This window comes from Saccopteryx leptura, chromosome 6, assembly GCF_036850995.1.
Source record: "Saccopteryx leptura isolate mSacLep1 chromosome 6, mSacLep1_pri_phased_curated, whole genome shotgun sequence".
Taxonomy (NCBI): Eukaryota; Metazoa; Chordata; class Mammalia; order Chiroptera; family Emballonuridae; genus Saccopteryx; species Saccopteryx leptura.
This window is the reverse complement of record NC_089508.1, coordinates 179,556,207-179,578,000: the sequence shown is the minus strand read 5'-3', so window position 1 is coordinate 179,578,000 and position 21,794 is coordinate 179,556,207. Positions and strand designations below refer to the sequence as shown.

The window sequence follows — 21,794 nt, the reverse complement described above, 5'->3', positions numbered from 1 at the left end:
GTTCATTCCGGACCGTGGTGACAAGGCTGGGGGAAGGGGACATTGCTCCTTACGCGGGGATCTGAGATAAATCACTTCCTCATGGTCTGTTTCCTCTTCTGTAAAATGAAATTCATGGAATGTTCATCTATAAATGGCCTTTCCATCTTTAAAACTGGCCAGCTCCTGAGAGCAGTGGGACCTATTAGAGTAGTTCGCTCTGGCTACACACCATCATTTTTGGGGAGCTAAGATAGTCATGGACTGGCTGCCCCTCAAAACGAGAGCCTCTTAGCATCTCCTGCGTGAAGCCAGGGACCCGGCTTTCTAGGCGTCACTGAAGACATGGCGGAGTCCTCTCTTGTTTTCAGGCCAGGCCGATGGCAACGAATAACCTTGTTAGGGCCTCACAAGCAGCTTGCCCAGTGAAAGCTAATTTAATTGGGGTCTTATTAGTTGTGATAACTACTTTTTAATGAAGCTTTATTACATTCAAGTACGTAGATCCCAAACAAGTGTGTTAAATGTGGGCAAACGACCCATTAGTCTTTGATTTCACTTCTTTTGTTTGTATCATTCCCAACTATCCTGATATTCAAATGCCTTTTAATTCATTTTCCCCTCTCTCCCAAGCCCGGTGCAACCTTAAAGGTATATTCTTCTTTTCCTAAACCTCATTTTTCGTTTCTCTGCGATTCGTGCCCACGGGAGCCATGTGAAGGATGTGGAAAGGCTCCCCACTGGCCATCCGTCGTCCCTAATATGTCCACTGTTAATCACTCCCAATCTGCACAGTTTTGAGGACAAAGAGCCCCTGGTTGAAATGCCGATGGTGTTTCAGAGGCCAACACAGAAAACCACTATGGAGAATTAACACCTTGATGAGAATTAGCTCATCGTGTTAGCGGACATGATGGCCAATAAGTGAAACTCCAGGAGACTCAATCCTGGACTGAGGAGTTTTCACAGTTGGTGTGTAGAGCAAGATGGGAAAAAGGCAAGAGTTAACGTTCTACTATGCACCAGGCGCGGGGCTAGATATTTTCATGTTTATTATCCTATTTCATTCTCTAAAAAACCTTGATATGAAGGAATTATTATAACTGATTTACAGATGTGAATCAGGAGCATAAAGAGGTTAAGTTAGCTTTCAAGTCACACACCCAGTAAGAGGGAGAGGGGTGATCTGAAGTCTCAGAACATCAGGCAAAGGCTACGAGAGGGTTGCAGTGGGGGAAACGGCCTCTAGGGGGCAGTATCAGGACACTGGCAGTTATGTACCCTGAGGGACTGACTACCTGTGGGCAGGTGAACCCCCAGAACAGGTGACTAAGGGGCATGAAAGACAAACTTGAAAGGGCTCACAATTTGGCCCCAACAGGGCTGATCTGTTTGTGTTCTGTCTCTCCCAGATCCAGGGTGTGGTTTCAGCCATTTTCTGTGGTACGGCCCTAAGCAAGCTGTTTTAGCTCTGTCAGCTGCCATGTTCCCATTTGGGAAAAGGGATAAGGTCTCTCTTTTATATTCTTACTGTGAAAGTTAAAGGCTATCTGTCAAGCACCCAGCCCCAGGAGAATGCTGGTCAGTAATGGCTCCTGCCCTTCTGAATTGGTGAGCCGCATGGCTCCAGCAGGTCGGCCATGGACAACAGGACATGAACCCACAGGGACAGATGGATCTGGTCTTATTAGGTTAGTGCAGCGGTTCTCAACCTGTGGGTCACGACCCCGGCGGGGGTCGAACGACCAAAACACAGGGGTCGTGACCCACAGGTTGAGAACCACTGGGTTAGTGGTTCTTTAACTGGAGTTTGCATCAGAGTCACACTCAGGGCTTGGGCGAATCCTGGGTGCAGCCCAGTTTCTGATAACAGTAGGTCTGGGGGGCCTAAGCATTGTCACCTCTAACGAGCTCCTGGGCCATTTTGATGCTGCTGGGCCAGGGAGCACACTTGGGGACCACACTCAGAGACCCACTGGAGAAGGGCGCTCACAGTAGGTGCTCTCTGGCCGGCACAGACAGTGGCTCCGATCCCTGGGATGACCATGGTGGAATCCTCTGAGTCCACCGAGCCTGGGGTGACTCAGAGGAGCAGGGATCGGGCCTCTCTCCTCCTCCCCGTTTTCCACCCTGCTTCCGTGGTTTCTTGAGCCTTTGGGAGTCAGTCCTTACAAACAGGGGCCAAAAGGGTTCACTTAATTCTGATGCCTTATTTTTTGCAATGCCAGTCCCTGGGCCTGCTTTGTGGTTTAAGCAAACCAATTTTGTGGCTGAAAGTGCGAATACCATCGTTCTTCACAGAGAGCAAGGAAGGGCTGGCTCTGAGCGACAACTTCCAGTTAATCTATCAGCCCCAAATTTTACATTTTGAATGTTTATCATGGATTCCATGAAAAGGATATTCTCTGACTGGCAGAAGCAACAGTGCTTGCCTTCTGTCTTTTTTGTTTGTTTGATTTAACTGGATACTAGTGAGATAAAAATATATATGAAAGTACCTAGCATGATATCTTAAAATTTTTTTTAAAATTATATTTTGTTATGTTTATAGAACAATTATTTTTGAGCCCTTATGAAACAGTGACCACAAGCTTTATATTAGGGTTTCTCTACTTCGGTACTATTGACATCTTAGGCCAGAGAATTCTTTGTTGTGGGAGCTCTCCTGTGCACTGTAGGGTGTTGAGCAATATCCCTGGCTTCTCCCACTAGATGCCAGTATTACACCCCAGTTGTGACAATCAAAAATGTCTGCTGACATTGCCAAATGTCCCTTGGGGACAGGAGGAAAATCATACCTGATCAATAACCATTGCTTTACATAATCTTATTTCATCTTTACCATGACCCAGTGAAGTGTTATTATTTGTCTCACTGTAGAAAGAGAGAAAAGGAGGAACAGAGAGGTTGAGCAATTTGGCAAAGACCACACAGCTAGTAAAGGAGCAGGGCCAGAATTTGAACTCGGGCCTGACATGATCCAGAGCTTCAGTCTTGACCATTCTTCTTCTTGCTTCTGGAAGTACATGTTTGGGAAGGTGTAGTGCATCCTGGTTGTTGTCTCTGAGAAGGAGAGAGATGAATGGGAAGAGGAGGGCAACTTCAACTGTATTTGTAATACTTTAGTTCCCAGAAGAAAAAAGATATGTAGCAAATTCAGTCACATGTTAACATTTGTTCAATCTGGGTGGAGTCTTGGGTGTCTCTCAAATTATTATTATTTTTGGAATAAGTGAGATAGCTCATTATTAAATATCAAAACAATTTTAAGAAGAGAGAAGCAGGAATAGCAATGTGGGTTAAAGTCTTCTGATATTTTCTGTGCCTGTAACCATCACACTCAGCACTCTATTTACTTCGTTTTTTAAATTCTTTTTGCCTTTCTTAACAGAGGGACCCCCCCTAATCTTTTAATGAGAAGGAATTGGTACAATTTTTGTTTTCTCCAAAGACATAGCCCATTCATAGAATCAGTCATAAGCATGATATCAACAGATAGCTTACTAAATATCGCCTCCAAAGTCGATAGTGTATTAGACGCTTCACATATATTAACGGCTGATGTTTATGAACTGTTCACTAGTGCTCGGCACCTGGCCAAGTTCTTTTCATCCATTTTCTTATTTATCCCCCACTCCACTCCTATGAGCAGATGACTTCAGCTGCATTTTACAGATGAATGAACTGAGGCTTAGAGAGAGGAGCTGCAGAGCAGGACTTCCGACTTGGACTCGCCTGATTTCTGTGTCCCTGTTCTTGCGAGTACTCGAAGCTGCCACTCAAACAGGAGTCACGAAAGGCTAACAAGGATGTCCCAGAGGAGGGAAGGCACTGGCCCTCTTCACAGGATAGAGGGTGAGATGGCAGTGACAGAGACAGGTGGCAGAAAAGGCTTTCTAGTCAGGTCCTGAGAATGGCTGGTTGATCCCAGGCCCCTGGTTTAACGACAACTGATTTCCAGACCCTGTGGCAGTGGGTCAAAGTTCACCCCATTCCAGCCTTGTCCTAGATGTTGGTGCCAACACCTCTAGATTTAGTGCAGTCTGAAAATAACTCTGCCTTTCCTTTCAGAGCAGCCGGTCAAGGTCACGATTAAACCGTGCCCCTGACTGACCAGGACCCATTTGCCTCTCGAGAAGCCTCCTTCCCCGGCAGAATCCGCTCAGCGGGCCAGCTCCCTGCTTCTTGAACAGTGCTCAGTTCAATTTTAATTCTCCAGGCTGACATCTTCCAAAGCCAATTTGAATTTTGCAACTAAAACGTGGTGCATTTGCCTTGCCTTTGTCTAAATATAGGCTGTCCACTGCGTTCCCTGGGTCTGCACGGGCCCCCACGGTGGGGTGGGGCCAGCCTGGATGCCCAGAGAAATCCTTCCTTATGAACTCATCCTCTCAACGCCGCAAACTCGATTGTTTTTCAGCGTTTTGTTTTGTTACGATTTTAAGTCGGGACGTCAGCCCCGGAGCCTTGAACCACTGATGTGGACCGTGGTGGGCCTGGCAGCCCTGAGAAAGATCAAATCCGTTTACACACCACGGGTGACTGCTTTTTGTTCTCGGGTCCGGGGTAAAATATACACGTCCCAAGGCAGGGATCAGGGAGCCTGCTCTGGCTCCCCTGATGGACGGGGTGTGGTATTCCAAGAGGGCAGCTTGCAAGCCTTGAACTTGGGAAGCTGACCCCTGGTGAGATGGAGGGATCTGAAGCTTTCCAGCCATCTTATCCCCCAAAGGGGAAGGTGACCTGCTACGCAGGTGCCTCCGGCAGGGAGGGGCTGTCAGTGTAAAAAGCGGTTTCTTCAGCTGTGCCTGAGACGCACTTAACAGAGTGCAAACTGTTACACCCTTCCAGAGGGTTACTTGACAATCCATGTCTGAAAAGCCTTTCGCAGGAAGTCTGCCTTTTTGATCTACCAGGGGTCCCCAAACTTTTTACACAGGGGCCAGTTCACTGTCCCTCAGACGGTTGGAGGACCGCCACATACAGTGCTCCTCTCACTGACCACCAATGAAAGAGGTGCCCCTTCCGGAAGTGCGGTGGGGGCTGGATAAATGGCCTCAGGGGGCCACATGCAGCGGGCCGGCTGTAGTTTGGGGACACCTGATAGCCGCTGAAAGTGCGTTTTATCCTAAGGGGATCCTCCAGGGCAGGTGCACAAAAGCTATTAAGAATGTGTGTACGAGAATATTTGTCACAGGGGAAAACTCAGAACAAACGAGCACCAAGAGGGGAAGGATTATCTTAACACATGGGAAGATGCTGAACCTTATTCCCAAACATTCCACCCGTCACTTTGGCAAAGATGAAAAAGTTTGGTTGCACACTTTCGGAGAATGTGTGGGCACTCTCAAATGTTTGTTATGAAATGTTAATCTTGATGGAGGACAGTTTGGTCATGTTTACAGTAAGAAAAAAAGGTAACTCAGAAGAGTCCACTCCAGAATTTTAAAAATAAAGATAGTATGGAAATAATGAAGTATGTGCAAGAATGTTTGCTACAGTATTGTTTGTAATAACAGATGGTTTGAAGCAACATACATATTTTTTTTTAATGGGAGAAGAAGGGAGAGAGAGACAGAGAAACAGGAACACTGATCTGTTCCTGTATGTGCCCTGACCAGGGATCGAACTGGCAACCTCTGTGCTTCAAGACGACACTCCAACCAACCAAGTTATCCAGCCAAGGATACAACATAAATGTCTTTCAAGAAAGGTCTATTTAAAAAGAGTTACAGTGGATTACTATGCAGCTATAAAAAGAATAAGGTCGCTCTATTTACATCGAGGTGAAAACATTGCCAAGATACATTACTCAGTGAAAAATGCAAGGTGCGAAATAGTATTTTAAAAAGAGCATATAAATATATTTTTATATGCATAGGGTATCTCTGAAACAATAGGCAAGAAATTGGTAGTAGTAGTTGTCTCTTGGGTGGGGGTGAAATCAGATGGTTGGGGGCCAGCAAAGTGGGGGGACATTCTTTTCACTCTACACTTGGGCCGCATGGATGTACTATGTAGATGTCTCACCTACTTCTATAACTGGGCTGTCATATGTGGTTTGGTTAAGTACATTATGATAGGTTCTATTATGGAACGCAATGCAGCATTAAAAGGATGTGAAAAATGTATGAAAATGAAAAGATTCAAGTTTATTGAAATGTCAAGAAATCCATGCTTGAAGCTCAGTGATGAAAGCGCCAGGTGACCAGATTTGTATTTATGTGCACGCGCACACACACACACACATCTGCCCACATATGGAAAATTCTTTAAAGTATCATATGAAAATATTTAATATAATTATATAAAGGGTAGGCTTATGGATGACTTTTCTTTATCTTGCTGTTGTGTGTGAATTATTTTTTTTGTTACCGAGAGAAAATTCTTCTTGCTAAAAAAATATATATGATAAATAAAAACAAAAATCAACAAGCAACTGAACATGTTTTTGAACTGGGGGAGTGGGTGAGGCTATACCCAGCAGAAGAGGGGTCAAAGTAATTTCTAAATGTTCTAGAGCTGGTAATCACATAGCAGGATGTGTGTGTTTGCGTGTATGTTTTAATCAAGTAAAATTATATAAATGTATGTCACGATTCAAAATGACTAAGGACAATCATCATTTCTTCACTGGCCATTGATTTTTTTCTCTTACAATCATAAAAATGTAAGAGTCCCCATTATAATTCTATTGAAACTGAATTTATATTCTATCACATTTTGTTAATCACAAATAGAGTATGTGCTCACTGTAACATGTGAAATAATACAGAGGTATATAGAAAAAGTTAACCCGTTCCTGCTCATTTTACTCCCTGAGGTGACTAATTTTTTTTTTTTCCCTGAAGCTGGAAACGGGGAGACAGTCAGACAGACACCCGGCACACCCACCAGGGGGCGATGCTCTGCCCATCCGGGGCATCGCTCTGTTGCGACCAGAGCCACTCTAGCGCCTGGGGCAGAGGCCAAGGAGCCATCCCCAGCGCCCGGGCCATCTTTTGCTCCAATGGAGCCTCGGCTGCAGGAGGGGAAGAGAGAGACAGAGAGGAAGGAGAGGGGGAGGGGTGGAGAAGCAGATGGGCGCTTCTCCTGTGTGTCCTGGCCGGGAATCGAACCCAGGACTTCTGCATGCCAGGCCGACGCTCTACCACTGAGCCAACTGGCCAGGGCCAAGGTGACTAAGTTAATAGCTTTTAAGAATAGATTGATTACTTATTACTCTACAATTTTTTTTAACGTAAATATCATGAACAACCCTCCTAAATGATAGCTTAGTGGACATAGATCTAACCTATGTGTTTTAACACCCCTTTCTCTTTTACTATATTTTAAATCCCTTATTTAGTGAAATTGAACAAATTGGGTTAAACCGAAAATACCAAATATTCTTTGCCCCAGCACTTCCATTTCTATGAGTTTATCCTGAACATGTGCGCACAGACATATATAAAAAAGTATTCATTGCAACACTGTTTATAGTAGTAAAAGATTAAAAATGGCCGAAGTGTCAATGAATTGGGAAATTGTTAAGTAAAACAGAATATTCCATACATGGATTACTATACAGCCATGATAAGGGAAGCAGTAACTCTAAACATGCTGACACAGAACTGTGTCCAAGATGTGCTGTTGAGTGTAAAATGTAACCTTCACCATAATGTTTATAAAATACTATTTATAAAAATAAACAGAGTGGAAACACACACATTCCATATACACACACTCAAATATATACACATACTTGCATATGTTTATAAATAAGTGGAATATTTCTGGAAGCATACACAAATAATGTGGTAACAGTGTTTGCTTCTGGAGGAAAAAATTGAGGATGCAGAATGACACTAAACCAGGGGTCCAGTGAGGGCAGAAGAATTTTTCCATTGCTTTCTTTTTTTTTCTGATTTAAATAAATCTATGCATTATTTTTTAATAAATAAACTAAAATTGCCACAAGTAGTCATGCAAAATAGTTACTAAGCACAATGGCATAGTCCAAGTTCCCTGTGGTCCTAAGACTGCGTTTTTGGAAATAAAAATACATAGAAAAGCCTCATGGCCTGAAGTACATCTTTATAATGTTGGGAGGCAGGGTTATTATTCTAGAGGACCATAAACTAAGATGGAAAAAATTGCCTTTTTTTTTTTTTAAGTGAGAGGAGGGGAAATAGTGTGACAGACTCCCACATGCACCCTAACTGGGATCCACCTGGCCACGCCCATCTGGGGCTGATGCTTGACTCAACGAGCTATCCTCAGCACCTGAGGCCAAGGCTCAGACCAACTGAGCTACCCCCAGTGCCCAGGGCCAACGCTCAAACCAATCGAGCTACTGGCTGCGAGAAGGGAAGAGAGAGAAGGGGGAGAGGGAGGGGAAGAGAAGCAGATGGTTGCTTCTCATGTGTGCCCTGACCAAGGATTGAACCCAGGACATCTGCATGTGGGGTGCCAAGTGGCCAGGGCCACCTTTTTATTTATTTATTTTTAAATAAAAAAATTAATCTTTGCCTGAAAGTTAGTATTTTCTTCAGTAGAAATGTAGGCAACAAACCATAGTAGCATTAGCAGAATTTTTCACCAATAGAAATCAGATTTATGATATCTCATTACATTAGTTGCAGATATCTTAAAATATTTCCACTTGTTACTACTTCAAAATTATAGAAGTTATTTATTTGACTCGCTGCTGGATCTTGTTTATTTAATATGTTAGTAACGAAGAACATTGTTTTACTCTATAATAAATTTGCTTTTCCAACACTGTAATAACTATTTCAACCTAATTGGTTTCCTTTGAAATCCTAGGCCTCTTATTTTCTGTCTATTGTGCAAAGGGGCTTCGCCAGATTGCCAAAGGGGCTCATGGAACCCTTGTGCTAAGATAAATTCTGAAGGGTTGGGGACAAGAAGTCACAAATAGACACTGTGAGGGTGTACCTGCGAGCAGAAAGAGGGGCCCCACCAATTCCTCTTGATGCCAGGGGGCGATTTATGGCCTGAATATATAAACTGGAGATGTAATTGTTTTGTTCCATTTGGAACCACCCCCCTTAACCAGCTGCCTCCCTGGACCTCTGCCCAGCCCCGTGCTGTGGCGTTGGTGCTTGGGGCCCAGGCCTGTGAATGACAGTGAGCCCGGCTTGCCCTTGGTCCCGTTTTAATCTCCTTCTGGGGCTGGGCCAGGGTGCTGAGCTCAGCCTCTAAGCGATGCGCGTTAGCCTGACAGGAAACTCTATCTTAAAGGAGAATTTCAGAAAAGCATGCACAACGTACAGACACAGACGACAGCGTGGGGACTGCAGGAGGGACAGAGGGGAGTCGGGGAGGTGAAGGAGGGTGGGGGGGTAGGTGGTGATGGAGGGAGACTGGCTTGGGGTGGTGACACACAGTGCACTTTACAGATGATGTACAACTGTGCACCTGAAACCTGTATGCTTTCACTATCGTATGTCACCCCAATCCATTCAATAAAAGTTTCTTTAGAAGGCACGTGAAACCAAGCCCCAGGTGCATCCCCGCATCAGGGGGACAAGTTGCTGTGGGCCTATATTATGAAAAAAATTCAACGGGGCTCTGTGAGGAACGGTCCGCTTGCATGTACTAGAACATTCTGTTTCTGAACCTTTTGGCCCGAACTGCTCATTGGTGCAACTTTTATAGCACAGTCTGCCTGCTAACCCCAGAGAGGGGTGCTTGAGCGTTCAAAGGGGGCTCAGATGTGCTGCGGGGAGGGGTGGTCACGAGGGTGCTGTTGACGGAGTCCTGAGAACACCAGCCCGCCAGTGAGGACTGCACCCCGGCTGACTCATGCTCCGTCATGCCAGGGGGAGGGTGACGGACAGGGTGAAGATGCCCTCCCCCTCCAGTCATTCCAGCCTGACAAGTCCTTGAGGCCCAGCTCGCTTCCTTCTCCTCCCCCAGACCCTGTTTTAGCCCACCCTCCCTCCTGTCTTCCCGACATTCCTGAGACACTCATCATTCCGATCACACCTTCTGCCTTGTGCCGCAAACGCCCGTCCCTTCAGTTACCCATTCTCTAAGTAGTAGGGTCAGCCGGCCATGGATTCAGATCCCGGCTGAGTCACTCACTCGGGTAACCAGGGTAAACTAACTGAAGATTTGAAAATGTCAGACCAACGTTTGCAATAACTCCTATTTCCCACAAACGGGCGCGCGCACACACGTAAAAGTCGCATCTTTCTTCCGGAAATTGATGTTCACTTCGTTCTCTCATTATGAATCTTTCCCTGGCCTGTGGCAGCCAGGTGTCAGGCTCTCTCTCCTCCTCCCTCTCAGGACCCTCTCAATGTGCTGCTGCTGGTTTTGAGGAATGGGATGAGTCACCTCCCCCTCCCCCCAAGCCCATTTCCTCATTTATGAAACGGGCGTAACACTGACACCTATCTGATGGGTTGTTGGGAGGCTCAACAGTCAGGCACAAACTGGATCATACCTCCAACTGCTCTGTTTTCTGAGAGTCAGCTCGGTACATGTCTCTGGGCGGGCGGATAAGAACATCCTTCAAACCTAGACCCTGTCCCCCAGGGCTCTGCGGCCAGGGAACTCTGTTAAAGGTGTGCAGATCAGTCCCGATCCCCAGGGACAAATGTGACAAGTACCATAAGATATGAACGGAGTGGTCACTGCCAGGAAAGGGAGCAGGAGTCAGGAAGGACCATGAGAGAGATATCCCCGGAACTGGGGGTTTAAGGGTGGGCAGGATTTGGATATTCAGAGGGTACAGGAAAAGCATTCCTGGCAGAGGGAACAGTCTGAGCAAAGGCACAGGGGAAGGAAGAGACAAGGTTTTATTTGTGAAATGGCAAATAATCCTATTTTGAGTTAAAGTATGTTCCTAATTCTACTGAACTCACGGTGAGTACATCACTAGTGAGCAACTGTGTTAGGCAGAGGAGAAAGGTGTGGTCATAGCTTAGAGAAGGCACAGTTTGGAGACAGGGAAGTCCGTCAGTCATGAGGCTGCTAGAAAGAACCGTCCCCGTGGTGTCTGGGTGTAGACGAGGGTTGCCTAAATAGCCTCAGGGCCCTCTGAGGCCCCGGAAGGAACCCAGAACTGTTTTCTTATGATTATATGATTTTGTAAAGTTTTCAAAAGTAAGATCTATTAACTGCAATTGGTTAGGACCACTGTCTACCTGCCCTCTGCCCCCGTCTGTCAGATCCCCCCTCATGTGGGTGTCAGCACAGGGGCCGCGGGCAATTTGGAGAACCAGCTGAGAGTCCAGATCCATTTCATTTGGGTTCTGCTGAATACATGTATGTGGTTGGCGGTTTCTTCTTTCTGCCTAAGTAGCCTATCACCAGCCAGAGTCAGGGCAAGTGGAAAAACAGCTTCTAGAAATACTCTCTTGTCCAGGATACCGACTCACCCGGTCTTATGACATCGAAGGGTAGGACCAGAGACTGGTCCCTCATTGGACTGAGTCCTGTGGTGCTGGGACCACACGGATGTGGGTGAGGGAGAAACTAAACTGTGAAAAACTTTTCCAAATCTGCTGTTTTCCCACGTTTCATAAAAATCTTGAAAATGTTATGTGAAATGACCAATACTAAGTTTTGAAGCTGAACAAAGTCTGGAGTCCCCATAACAAAAGAGAAATTTTGGTTTCTCTTTTAGGGGAAAGGAGACCCAATTATATTTACGTTCCCCGTGTTCTCACCAGGACACGGTGCCTCTTGGCTGCTGAACCACAGGCAGCCCGGACCCCTCCGTTCCTCCTCCTCGGAAAAGACTCTGGTTTCCCCAGCTCCTTCTTGGGCTTCCCCAAGCGGGCTCAGAGCCCCACACCGAGGGGATCCCTGGTGATGAACTATTTAGCATCAGCTGCTGGCCTACGTATGATCCAGGTTCTGTCACTAATCAGCTGGGTGGCTTGAGGCAGCTCCCTCCGTCTCACTGAGTGTCAGTTTCCTCATCTATAACACAGGGAAAATAATAGCGCTCCTTCACTAGCCTCTGGGGAGGAGCAAGTGAGAGAATGCACAGAAAGCACCCCAGGCTGGTGCAGCACACGGAGCCCGGCACACGCCAGGCCTAATGAATGGTGGCTCTCGGTATTATCATCATCAGACGTGGTCAGGAAGCACAGCGGCTGTGGAAGTATCCTGCAGGCACGGGAGAAATCAATTTCCCAGTGTGGCCTGGAGGCCATCAGTTATTTTTATGAGCCACACACATAACTCAGGTAAAGGCATCTCCTGCATTACAGATCTTAATAGGCCGATCTGTGATGTCACTGCAGCAGCATAAGCACCCGCCGGCACTGCGGTGGCCTGTTTCGCCCCAGCAGCCCTGGGTGGCCCCTCGTGCTGTGGTGCCTGACAGGCATGACCCTCCACACGCCACCGTCCCCCCACCCCCCCACCCCCGTCCTCTGGGTCTCACCGCGAAGCCCGGGCTAACATTTATCTACTCCCTCCTTTCTTTTTTGCTTTCCATTCTTGTCCTTCTCTCCCTCTCTGCTTCTTCTTACAAATATTTATTGTTTCCAAACACCACAGTGTCTCCCATGATTCCAAGACTTTAGGGGACTCCACAGCAAAATTTCATAAAACATTTTTTGGAAGGTATAGAGAGTTACCAACTTTTTATTTTGCAAGTAAGGCATTAAACACACACACACACACACACACACACACACACACACACACACACACACACACACACACACACCTGTCTCTGCCACTTATTATCATTGTTCCATCAAAATAAAATGCTATTTCAGCGTCCGAAAATAGAAAGGACATAGTCTTTAGAATAAAAGGACAGTCATTTTATACTGAATACATTTGGAAAAACACAGAATTTTTCTAATTTGTTTTCTCGTTTTGTCATGAGCAGTAAAAGTTTTATCACCCATGGGCACCAGACCTCAGACAAATGTTTGGGAAGCACTGTAATTGCAAAAGGAATGATATAATGAATGTTTATTGAGTGCCAAATGTGGAGTCTGATGTACTTGACCATTTACTGGCTGTGTGACCTTGGGCAAGTTACCAGACTTCTCTGAACTCTTGTTCCCTCACCTATAAGCACAAGGAGGATGATACTTGCTCTGCAGAGGGGCTGTGACAATCACTGGCGATACAGAGCATTCAGTGTTGAGTAGTGCACCCACTACGTGGGAGATGCTGCTTCCACCGTGCTCATTGTCCTCCCCTTCTCCAGGGAAGCTCTAGTTTAAGAATTCACCTTCCCTCCTGACAGCCTCTCTGCGGACTGGTCCACGGGCCTGGGAAAGGCTGGGATGCTCTGGCTCTACCAGGGGAGGCTTAATCAAGCTTTCTGGTCTCTCCATGGGATGCTGATTCTGGGAGTGCCCAGGCATGGGAGGACGGCTGCTATCTATGCTGGCTGCGTAAGATTCACCTGCAGGAACTGTTAATAATCAAGATTCTCAGCTCCATCAGGAGAGATGCTGATACAACAGGTCTGCGGGGGGTGGGGGGTGGTGGTGGGGTGTCCAACGATCTATATTTACCTCCCCTCCCCACCTGATGTTTCTGATGATCACTACATTAGCTGTTGATCATGGCTCTCTGGCTTGTGGGTTGGGACACTCTGACCACTCAACTCATAAGTGTTGGGCAGATCATTCCTAGTCAGAGTCTCTGGGCCCTCATGAATGGGGTCCAAAGAAGCTCCTGAGAGGAATTCTCTTGGCTGTGTATTTCACGCCACTGTCCCCGTTTCAACAAACAGTACCCCCGTCACCCAGAATCTTCAGGGTTATTCCAGGCACGTTTCTTGCTCTCACTAACCCTCCTCCATCATAACCACTCATCCTCAAGTCCTTGAGCCTGCCCACCTCTCTCCATTCCAGAGTCACCAGTTTGGTCTGAGTTACCACCAGCTCCTACCGGGATTGTGGCCTCCTGACTGCCCCGCCTCTGGGTTGTGCTCCACATGGTGGCCCGAGTTGTCTCTTAAAGACATAATTCAGACCCTCTCTCTTGTCTGCTTCAGACCTTTCATCCCAATGCAACTAGTTTTCCACCAGAACTAAATCCTACGAGAACATGGAACATAGCTGTTTTGCTCCTCACTATATCTCTAGCACAATGCCTGGGCGCAGGAGGCATGCAATATATGCATACTTCCTCAGTGAAATGGATAAGTGCCTGAACAAATGAATGACTGATTAAAGAGGTAGAGCTAGACCCCTAGAGAAGGGCAAGGTCCCACATTTTGCTTCTGGCTGGGGTGAGGAAAAGCCCAACCTTGAAAGGCCCCCCTCCTACACCGTGCAGGAGGTGTAGAGAAAATCTAAACCTGGGCTAGACTGTTGGATGAACTTCCCTGACATTTTATGGGTGCATCTTTTCTCAGCAGTGAGGGGGGAGTAGGAGAAAGGTAGAAGTTCCTAATAAAAGTACAATAACCATCTTTTGACAAGGCGTCTCTGGGTCCCTGAAAAACACTTCCTCTGAGAGTAGGTTGGGACCGGAGAGCAGAAAGGGCTAGAGCTCTCCTGGGTGCAGTAGGACTTCTATGTGCCTGTTTTGACAGACCTGGGTTCAACTCTTGGTGCCATCAGTTACTTGCTGTGTGACCTAGAGCAAGAAGACTAACCTCTCTGAGCTTCAGTGTATTCCTCTGTAGAGAGGGAGCAATTCCTCGCCCCTGTCAGGGTATCTGTGAGGAATAAGACAATGTCTGTAAAGGGCCTGCAGAATGTCTGGCTTAGCGGATGTGCTCCATGATAATACGATCTCACTAAGCTGTAAGCTTCCTGCAGGCAGGAGCCATGTTTGTTTTTGGCCCAACAACCCAGTAATTAATATAGTGCCTAGCACATAGTAGGTGCTTTAGGAAGTCTTTATTAATGATTTAGTTACTGGTCAAATGTATTTTCCTTCCAGAGGATTTCCCTCTTTCAGGATGCATTCCCTGTGCATAAAAATTTCTCTTCACTCAAACCAATTGTTTTCCTTGTAAGCAACTCAAGTTCCTGTGTTTGGAAACCTCTGAGCTGGAGGATTAGTGTGTGCTTGTGGGGGAGGCTCTGCCCTGAGTCATCCCTGAGACCCTCGCCATCCCTGTGCTCTTGTGGGAGGAGGGGATTCACCAGCCCCAGTCTGAATGAGAGGACTGGAGAAGCAAATCAATGGTGAGAGGAATTCCTATTTGGTTCCAGCACTATAGAGAGCACAACTGTTTCTTTGAAACTGACCTTCATTTATTTGGAGGGGAAAGCGGTTAGTTCAATAATGGCTTCCTGGTGCCTTTCAGCATTTTAAAAGATGGAAGAAAGATTTGGAGCAAGGCAAGGTTCCAGTGTTTTCTAAACAACGTACTGAGCCCAGCTACCAGTTGGCTGCTTAGTACTTCCTGTTACCCCTCCTCCCTCCCCTCCTCCCCTCTCCCTCCCCTCAGTATAGCGCATCTCCCCCAACAGCCCAGCCTCTTCTCGCGGCCCGGACCAGGCCTGCCCAGGCAGGTGGGAGCTGGCCTTCGCCATGATGCTGGGCAGCTGAAGATTCCCTGGACATCGTGCACATGACCCAATGAGTAGAAATATTATATTCCCATTATTTCCTGTCCCTCCGTGGCCTGATTCCAGGGGCCGAATAAAGAGGCCCTTGTTTGGTGGCGTCCATCCCTGCTCCCCAGTAAGTGAGAGCTGGTCCCAGGCCCAACTCGGTCTGAGGCCACAGGGAAAGGGTGGGGAGGAGGTGGGGGGTGTGTGTGTTCCAGGTGGGGAGGGCTCTGCAGGAGCTGCAAGGCCCCACTCCGCAGGCAGCCCAACCCTGCTCCCAAAAATAAAAATAAGGGAGGAAGGTAAACAAGTGGGGCCCCTACCCAGGGCCCTGCAGGTGGCATGGCTATCTTCCCGCCTCCCCAAGAGGGACCCCAGCTCTTCCCTCCCGTGGAGAAGAAAACACGGCTATGGAAATCTCCTGCCATCCAGGCCCCTGAAAGTCTGTGGCCCACTGGAAGTTACCCCTTCCTTCACTCGTGTTTGCCTACCACGGTCTCCCCAGATCCGATTTCTCTCCGTATGCGTGGAAAGCCCTTCATGGAAAATTTAGAATTTGGAACCTTCTTCAGATTCCAAAGGAATTATTGTTCTACATCGTGCTACTTTTATTTGGGTGTTATTTGGACTCAGAGGGAGTAGAAACCCGCATCTTAGTTTTGCTTGGATGCTCTTGCTGAATTATTAAGAACACGGTCACTAAGCATCTTCTCTTATGCACCTTTCGCTCCTGGGTACCTTCTGGAGTCCACCCCAAACCCAAAGCCTGGAGTCCATATGCCTCACTCGCTAAGGCCTGGGTTTCCAGGGGTGAGGATGTGGGTGGGGTCGGTTCAGGGACAGCACGCCGGGATGTCTCGGGAGAGAACAGCACGGATGGTCAGAAAGTTTTCACAGCAAGGGGAGGAGAAACAAGCTCTGAGAGCATTATGGTGGCAAGAACATCTCACTTTCTACGGCGTGGAAGCCAAGGACCTGGGGTGTTAGCGAGATAAGGTCTCAGAAAGGCAACGGCAGAACGGGGGGAAGTGGAGAGAGTGTGAGCGAGAAGAAACCGAGGGTGGTCCTGAAGAGCAGGACCCAGGGAGAAGCCCCATCATGCGGCACTGAGCGTGGCAGCGGCAGGGCTAAGCTGCTCGGCATTTAAAACTGTGGCCTCCGGGAAGCTGGGGCCTAAGGGAAGCTGAGAGGGGGCCTCACCAGTGGTTCTCAAAGCCTGGTGGGTGGACCACCCCTTCAGAATCGCTTGGTGGGCTGGGTAAACACGTGGACTCCTGGGAATCCGTCTGACCTACTGAGTCGGATTCTCTGTGGGGTAGGCCTAAGAAGCTGAATGTTTATCGGGTTCCACAGACAATTCTGATCCTTATTAAGGTCTGAGAGCTCTTGATCTGGCCCAACCCTGCGGCTCTCTGGAAGGGAGCTCTGGAGCCCACAGAGGTAAAGCAACAAGCCCGAGGCTACAGATCTAACTGATGGCAAAGCTCACATGCAGACTAGATTGCTCGGGCCCCACAGCATTTCAGCGTGCTGGCAGCCTCTTCGCCTGTGTGGAGCTGTTTTCCTAGCCTCTAACGTGAGAGCCTGCACCTTTGATCCATCCCTGCATCCTGCTGGGCCTTGCTCCTTCCTGAGGATGCTCTGGTCAGAGCCTCCGCAGGCCAGTGGGCAGGAGCAGAAGGAAAACAGGCCCAGTTCTCTTCTGAGCCGTTAATAACAGGTGTGGGCCGGCAAATGAGTAGAGGAGAAAACACACAGTTATAGCAGAGAGGTGACTGGGTTGGGCTTGTCGTACTAAGAGCTAACTTTCCTAGAGCATCTGCTGTGCACCAGACACTATACTAAGTCTTTCCCACGCACTAGGGCAAACCCTGTGAAACACATCATAACTAGCCCTATTATGCAGATGAAGAAACTGAGGCTCACAGAGGAGCTGTTATTTGCCCAAGGTCACTTAACTTAATAATAAGTGGCCAAATCACTTCTACATACAGTCACGATCTTTGTATGGCCAGATGCAGGGTGAATTGTCATCCACTTTAACTCCACAAGCATGCAGAAGGACCCTGAGACCTTGGGAAAGAGAAGACAGCTTCTCTGCAGTGGGATGTAATCACTTGTGGGGAGCGGGGGCAGGCAGAGCTTTAAACCCTTTCCACTTAACACACTGAAAACATTTCTGCCCGGCGTTAGCCAGGCTTAGAAATGATCATGTGGAGAGGAGTTTAAACCGCCTTTTCCTTTATCTATTTAAAAGGGGAACTCCTGATACCAGTTTGCCTTCTTTTCATTGGCCTCTTTCTCTTAAAAGCAGTGTGTCTTCAGAATTTTAGATACTTGAGGCATGTGGTTGTGTTGGGCTCTAACTGAGCCCCTGGGGTGACTGCAGGTGAGTGTGGCCCATGGCACGTAGCAGCTGTTACCTCTTCTGATGCCACGGCACATGACTTTGCCGTGGTCGCCTGCCTCCATTCAGTTTTCTGGACTGGCCCCCAGAGACAGGAGAAGAAATCAAAGCAGACCAGTGCCTTAGAGGAGGGACAGGTGTTTCCCAGGCCATGCGGACAGCGAGTCACACTCTCCTCTGGGTTTGCCTCTTAACCAGACCTCTACTTCCTCAGAGGAAATCAATCAGGTAGCCTTTTGAACAGTGCTGCAGGAGGACCACCAACCAAAAGGAGGTGGACATGTTTTTACAGAAGAGGAAGGGCTCAATTTCATTCTAGCAGGATTTGGTGTCTGACAACTATAATTGAATTCTGGTCATTTCACCAATCCCCAGAGTTAGGGACATTTTGGGGTGAAAACCGAGAACACGTGACCCTCAGGTCATCTTCCTCCTCTTCAGATCTCAGGCTTTGGATAACTTACAGGAGAGTTGGGGCCCTGGGGCTGTAAACTGCTCTTATTAACTCATAACGAAGGGAGTGCACCGAAGCGATAGCCAGGCGTGAGGGGGCGAGGGGAACGCCGCCTCTGCAAAGCTGGGGAGCCGCGTGGGGCACTCGGCAACAGCCCTGGAAATGCTGAATGAAAACTGCCCGTCTGTGCACGAGCTGCCTCCCTGCTTCCCAAATGCCGGGTCTGCGGTGACTACAAACTACTTTGTATGCTGCATTCGTGACGCTGCCTTAGCCGACACATGATTACTACTGAAATAACGCTGGTGTGATGTTCAAGTCCAGTGGCCTTTTAAATTATTAAACGCAGGCTGCTGAATGAGTCATTCCGCATACCAGATTTTCCTCTCGTGGTTCTATTTCAAGTGACTGGTACCTCAGCGTGTTCCACCAGCACCTGAGTTGGTTCTTAGCCAGCTACCCAATCTGCAAAGCCTTTGCAGAACAAACAGTGTTCTCCAGTCTCCAAACACACACAGACTGCATAGAAGAAAAAAAAAACAAACCAAAAAAGAAAGAAAGAAAAAAAACCCCACACAAAAACTTTATAGTGAGCTTGTCAGTAAAGTCACAAACAGAAAATGCCCAGGGTCCCCCCTCCAGTCCCCAACTTACCAAGTGGTAGAGCGATGAAGAAGGGAAGCCAACACAAGATGAACATCCCGACCACTATGCCCAGGGTCTTAGCTGCTTTCTTTTCCCGGGAGAACTTAAAAAGTTTGACAGCTATGGAACTCCTGGGGTTGTGGCCCTTGGCCTTGGTGCTGCTGAGGGCGTCCTCGTGAAAGTTCTTGGAGTGGATCCTTAGGGTCAGCTCCTTGGAGTTGGACATCTCCTTCATGACTCCGGCCTCCAGGTTCTTGGTGGTCCTCTTGGCCACGATGTAGACGCGGCAGTACATGACCAGGATGACCGCCAGAGGGATGTAGAAGGAGCCCAGCGAGGAGAAGAGGGCGTAGAACGGTTCTTCGGTGACCCCGCACTCCTTGTCATCGTTGGGGGCCGGCTCCTTCCACCCGAGGAGGGGCCCGATGGAGATGACCGTGGACAGGACCCAGACGCTGAGGAGCGCCAAGATGGCCTTCCGCCGGGTGACCAGCGTGGGGTACTGCAGAGAGTAGCGCACCCCGATGTAGCGATCGATGGAGATGGCGCACAGGCTCAGGATGGAGGCGGTGCAGCACAGGACGTCCACGGCCGCCCAGATGTCACAGAAGATCCGGCCCAGCACCCAGTAGCCCAGCACCTCCAGGGCCGCGGAGAAGGGCAGCACGGTGAAGCTCAGCAGCAGGTCGGCGATGGCCAGGTTGACGATGAAGTAGTTGGTGGGTGTCCTCAGGTGACGGTTGCAGGCCACAGACAAGATGACTAAGATGTTGCCCACGATGGCAAACAGGATGAAGGCGCCCAGCACCAGGCCCACGGAGATGGCCCTGGTGATGTCCAGCTGGGGCAGTCTGGAGTTGCTCGAGGTCTGGTTGGGGCCGGTGAAGTTGGCATTTTTCAACTCTCCCCAGTGGGCAGGTGCTGATGTGCTGTGGCCGGGGTCCAGGTCGGGATTCATTTTAGAGTCCACCCTCCATAGCCAGGGGGTTGACAGGGCTGGAAGGGCTGCAGCCGGGCTCCTCAGCTGCCCCGAAACTTTGCCTCCCCCGCGGTGGTCGCGTTCCCGGAGGCGCCCCGCTGGAGAGGCGGCATCTCCGCCGGCAGCCCAGCCCGGCGCGCGTCTCCTCCTGCACCGCGCTGCTCGCTCGCCTGTCGCCTGTCAGAGGGAGGAGGAGAGAGGGGACGAGGCGGCAGCTCCAAGTTAATGGTCCACGCCAGGCGCGCCGGCCGGGCTCGCGGGGAGCGGCGGGAGGAGGGCGCGCGCGGGGGGCGCCCGGCTCGGCCCGGCCCACGGGTCTGCGGACAGCGGCGCCTCCGCCCAGCCAGCGCCGAGGAGGGTCTGCTTTCAATGAGCCGCCTCTGGGCTGAATGCACGCCGGTGACATCAGGCGGGGGAGCCCGGCGCCCTGACTCCGCGCGGCACTAGGGGGCAATGCGGGTCCAGGGAAGGCACCCGCAGCCCCGACGCCGCCGGCCTGCTCCGCCAGCCGCGCCCCCGCCGCCCCAGGGCAAGCCTTGCAGGAGGGGGTAGGAATATCGACTTGAGCATGGGGTCGCCCCTGCCCCCCACCCCGGGGTGGCCCACTGGGATTCTTTTCCCGCCTACTGACTATTTTAAAAAGTGGGATGAGGGTGGTTACCTGTAATGCAGGGTGCGTCTGGGGTCAGTCCCCAGATTTAGGGGGCTATGCAATTTGTGCAGTACCTAAAAGAGAAAGAATTAGGAAGTTAGGCAGGTGGGAAGGACTTGAGGCAGATCTGAGACCAATCACATCCTTTACTTGCCCATGAAAATAAAAATAAGGCTTCTCTTCACTCATTCATTCACTTACTCAGATACTCCTTCATTCAACAGATTGTTAACTGTTCTAGGCACTGTGGGCATAGTGATTGAGCCAAGTAGACAAAAGACCCCTGTTCCTCCAGGGGTTTACATTCTACTAGGAGGAGACAGTCATTAAGAAAGTAAGGAAATTGTGAGGGGTGTCCTGTGCTGACATAACAGGCAAGTATAACAGAAAACAAAGCGAAGAGGGGGAAATGGAATGATGTGTATTGGGGGATGGTATTTGAAATTTTGGGTGGGTGCTCAGGATGCACTGAAATGGTATTTGAGTAAAGACCTGAAAGAAATGAGGAGCAAGCTAGTGGGCTCTCTGGGGGAGGGGGGAAGGATTATGGTGGTGGTAAGAGACTTCCAGACTCGGGAGAAGGAATTTAGGAACTTAATAGAATCTGGATTAAATAATCCCCTGTTCCCCTTTTATCCACATTGGACATTCAGCTATAGGGCCACACTCCCCAGAGTGGGTGAATAGTACTTAGGAGAGAAGGTATGGGCCAAAAGATGCTGATGGAGAGCCTTATGCTAGTTAACAATTATCCAAACCTTGGTCTGTTCCAGACCGCGTGCTAATACTCTTTGCATTTCCTCATGAGCCTGGGAGAGAAGGGATATTCTCATGATCCTTTCCATTTTGTGCATGGGCCACCAAGATACAGCACAGTTTAACTCCAAGTCCACACAGCCACCAGGGAGAGGAGCCGGGATTGAACCCAACCCCGGGTCTGCCCCAAGATGAACACTTAGCTGCTGTGTCACACCTTTCCCCCAGAAGCAAGGTAGGGGGTGGCTTTTTCCCTCCAAATTTATTGAGATATCACTGACATATAACATTGTGTAAATTTAAGGTATACGGCATATTGATTTGATATACTCATAAATTGCAAAATGATTGCCATCCTAGTGTTAGCTAACGCCTCCATAGTGTGAGCTAACGCCTCCATCACATCACATAATTACCAG

General features: G+C 48.7%; 1 protein-coding gene across 1 annotated transcript in view; it reads right to left on the bottom strand.

Moving 5' to 3' along the window:
• Positions 1-21,794, bottom strand: part of ADRA1B (adrenoceptor alpha 1B) — a 97,568-nt gene that overhangs the window by 27,561 nt on the left and 48,213 nt on the right. The window contains exons 2-3 of the mRNA XM_066342278.1: positions 20,629-20,693; positions 18,998-20,144 (exon numbers count right to left, since the gene is read on the bottom strand). Of these exons, the coding sequence (XP_066198375.1) occupies positions 18,998-19,946 (949 nt within the window). The 5' untranslated portion in view covers positions 19,947-20,144; positions 20,629-20,693. The remainder of the gene's footprint in view (positions 1-18,997; positions 20,145-20,628; positions 20,694-21,794) is intronic.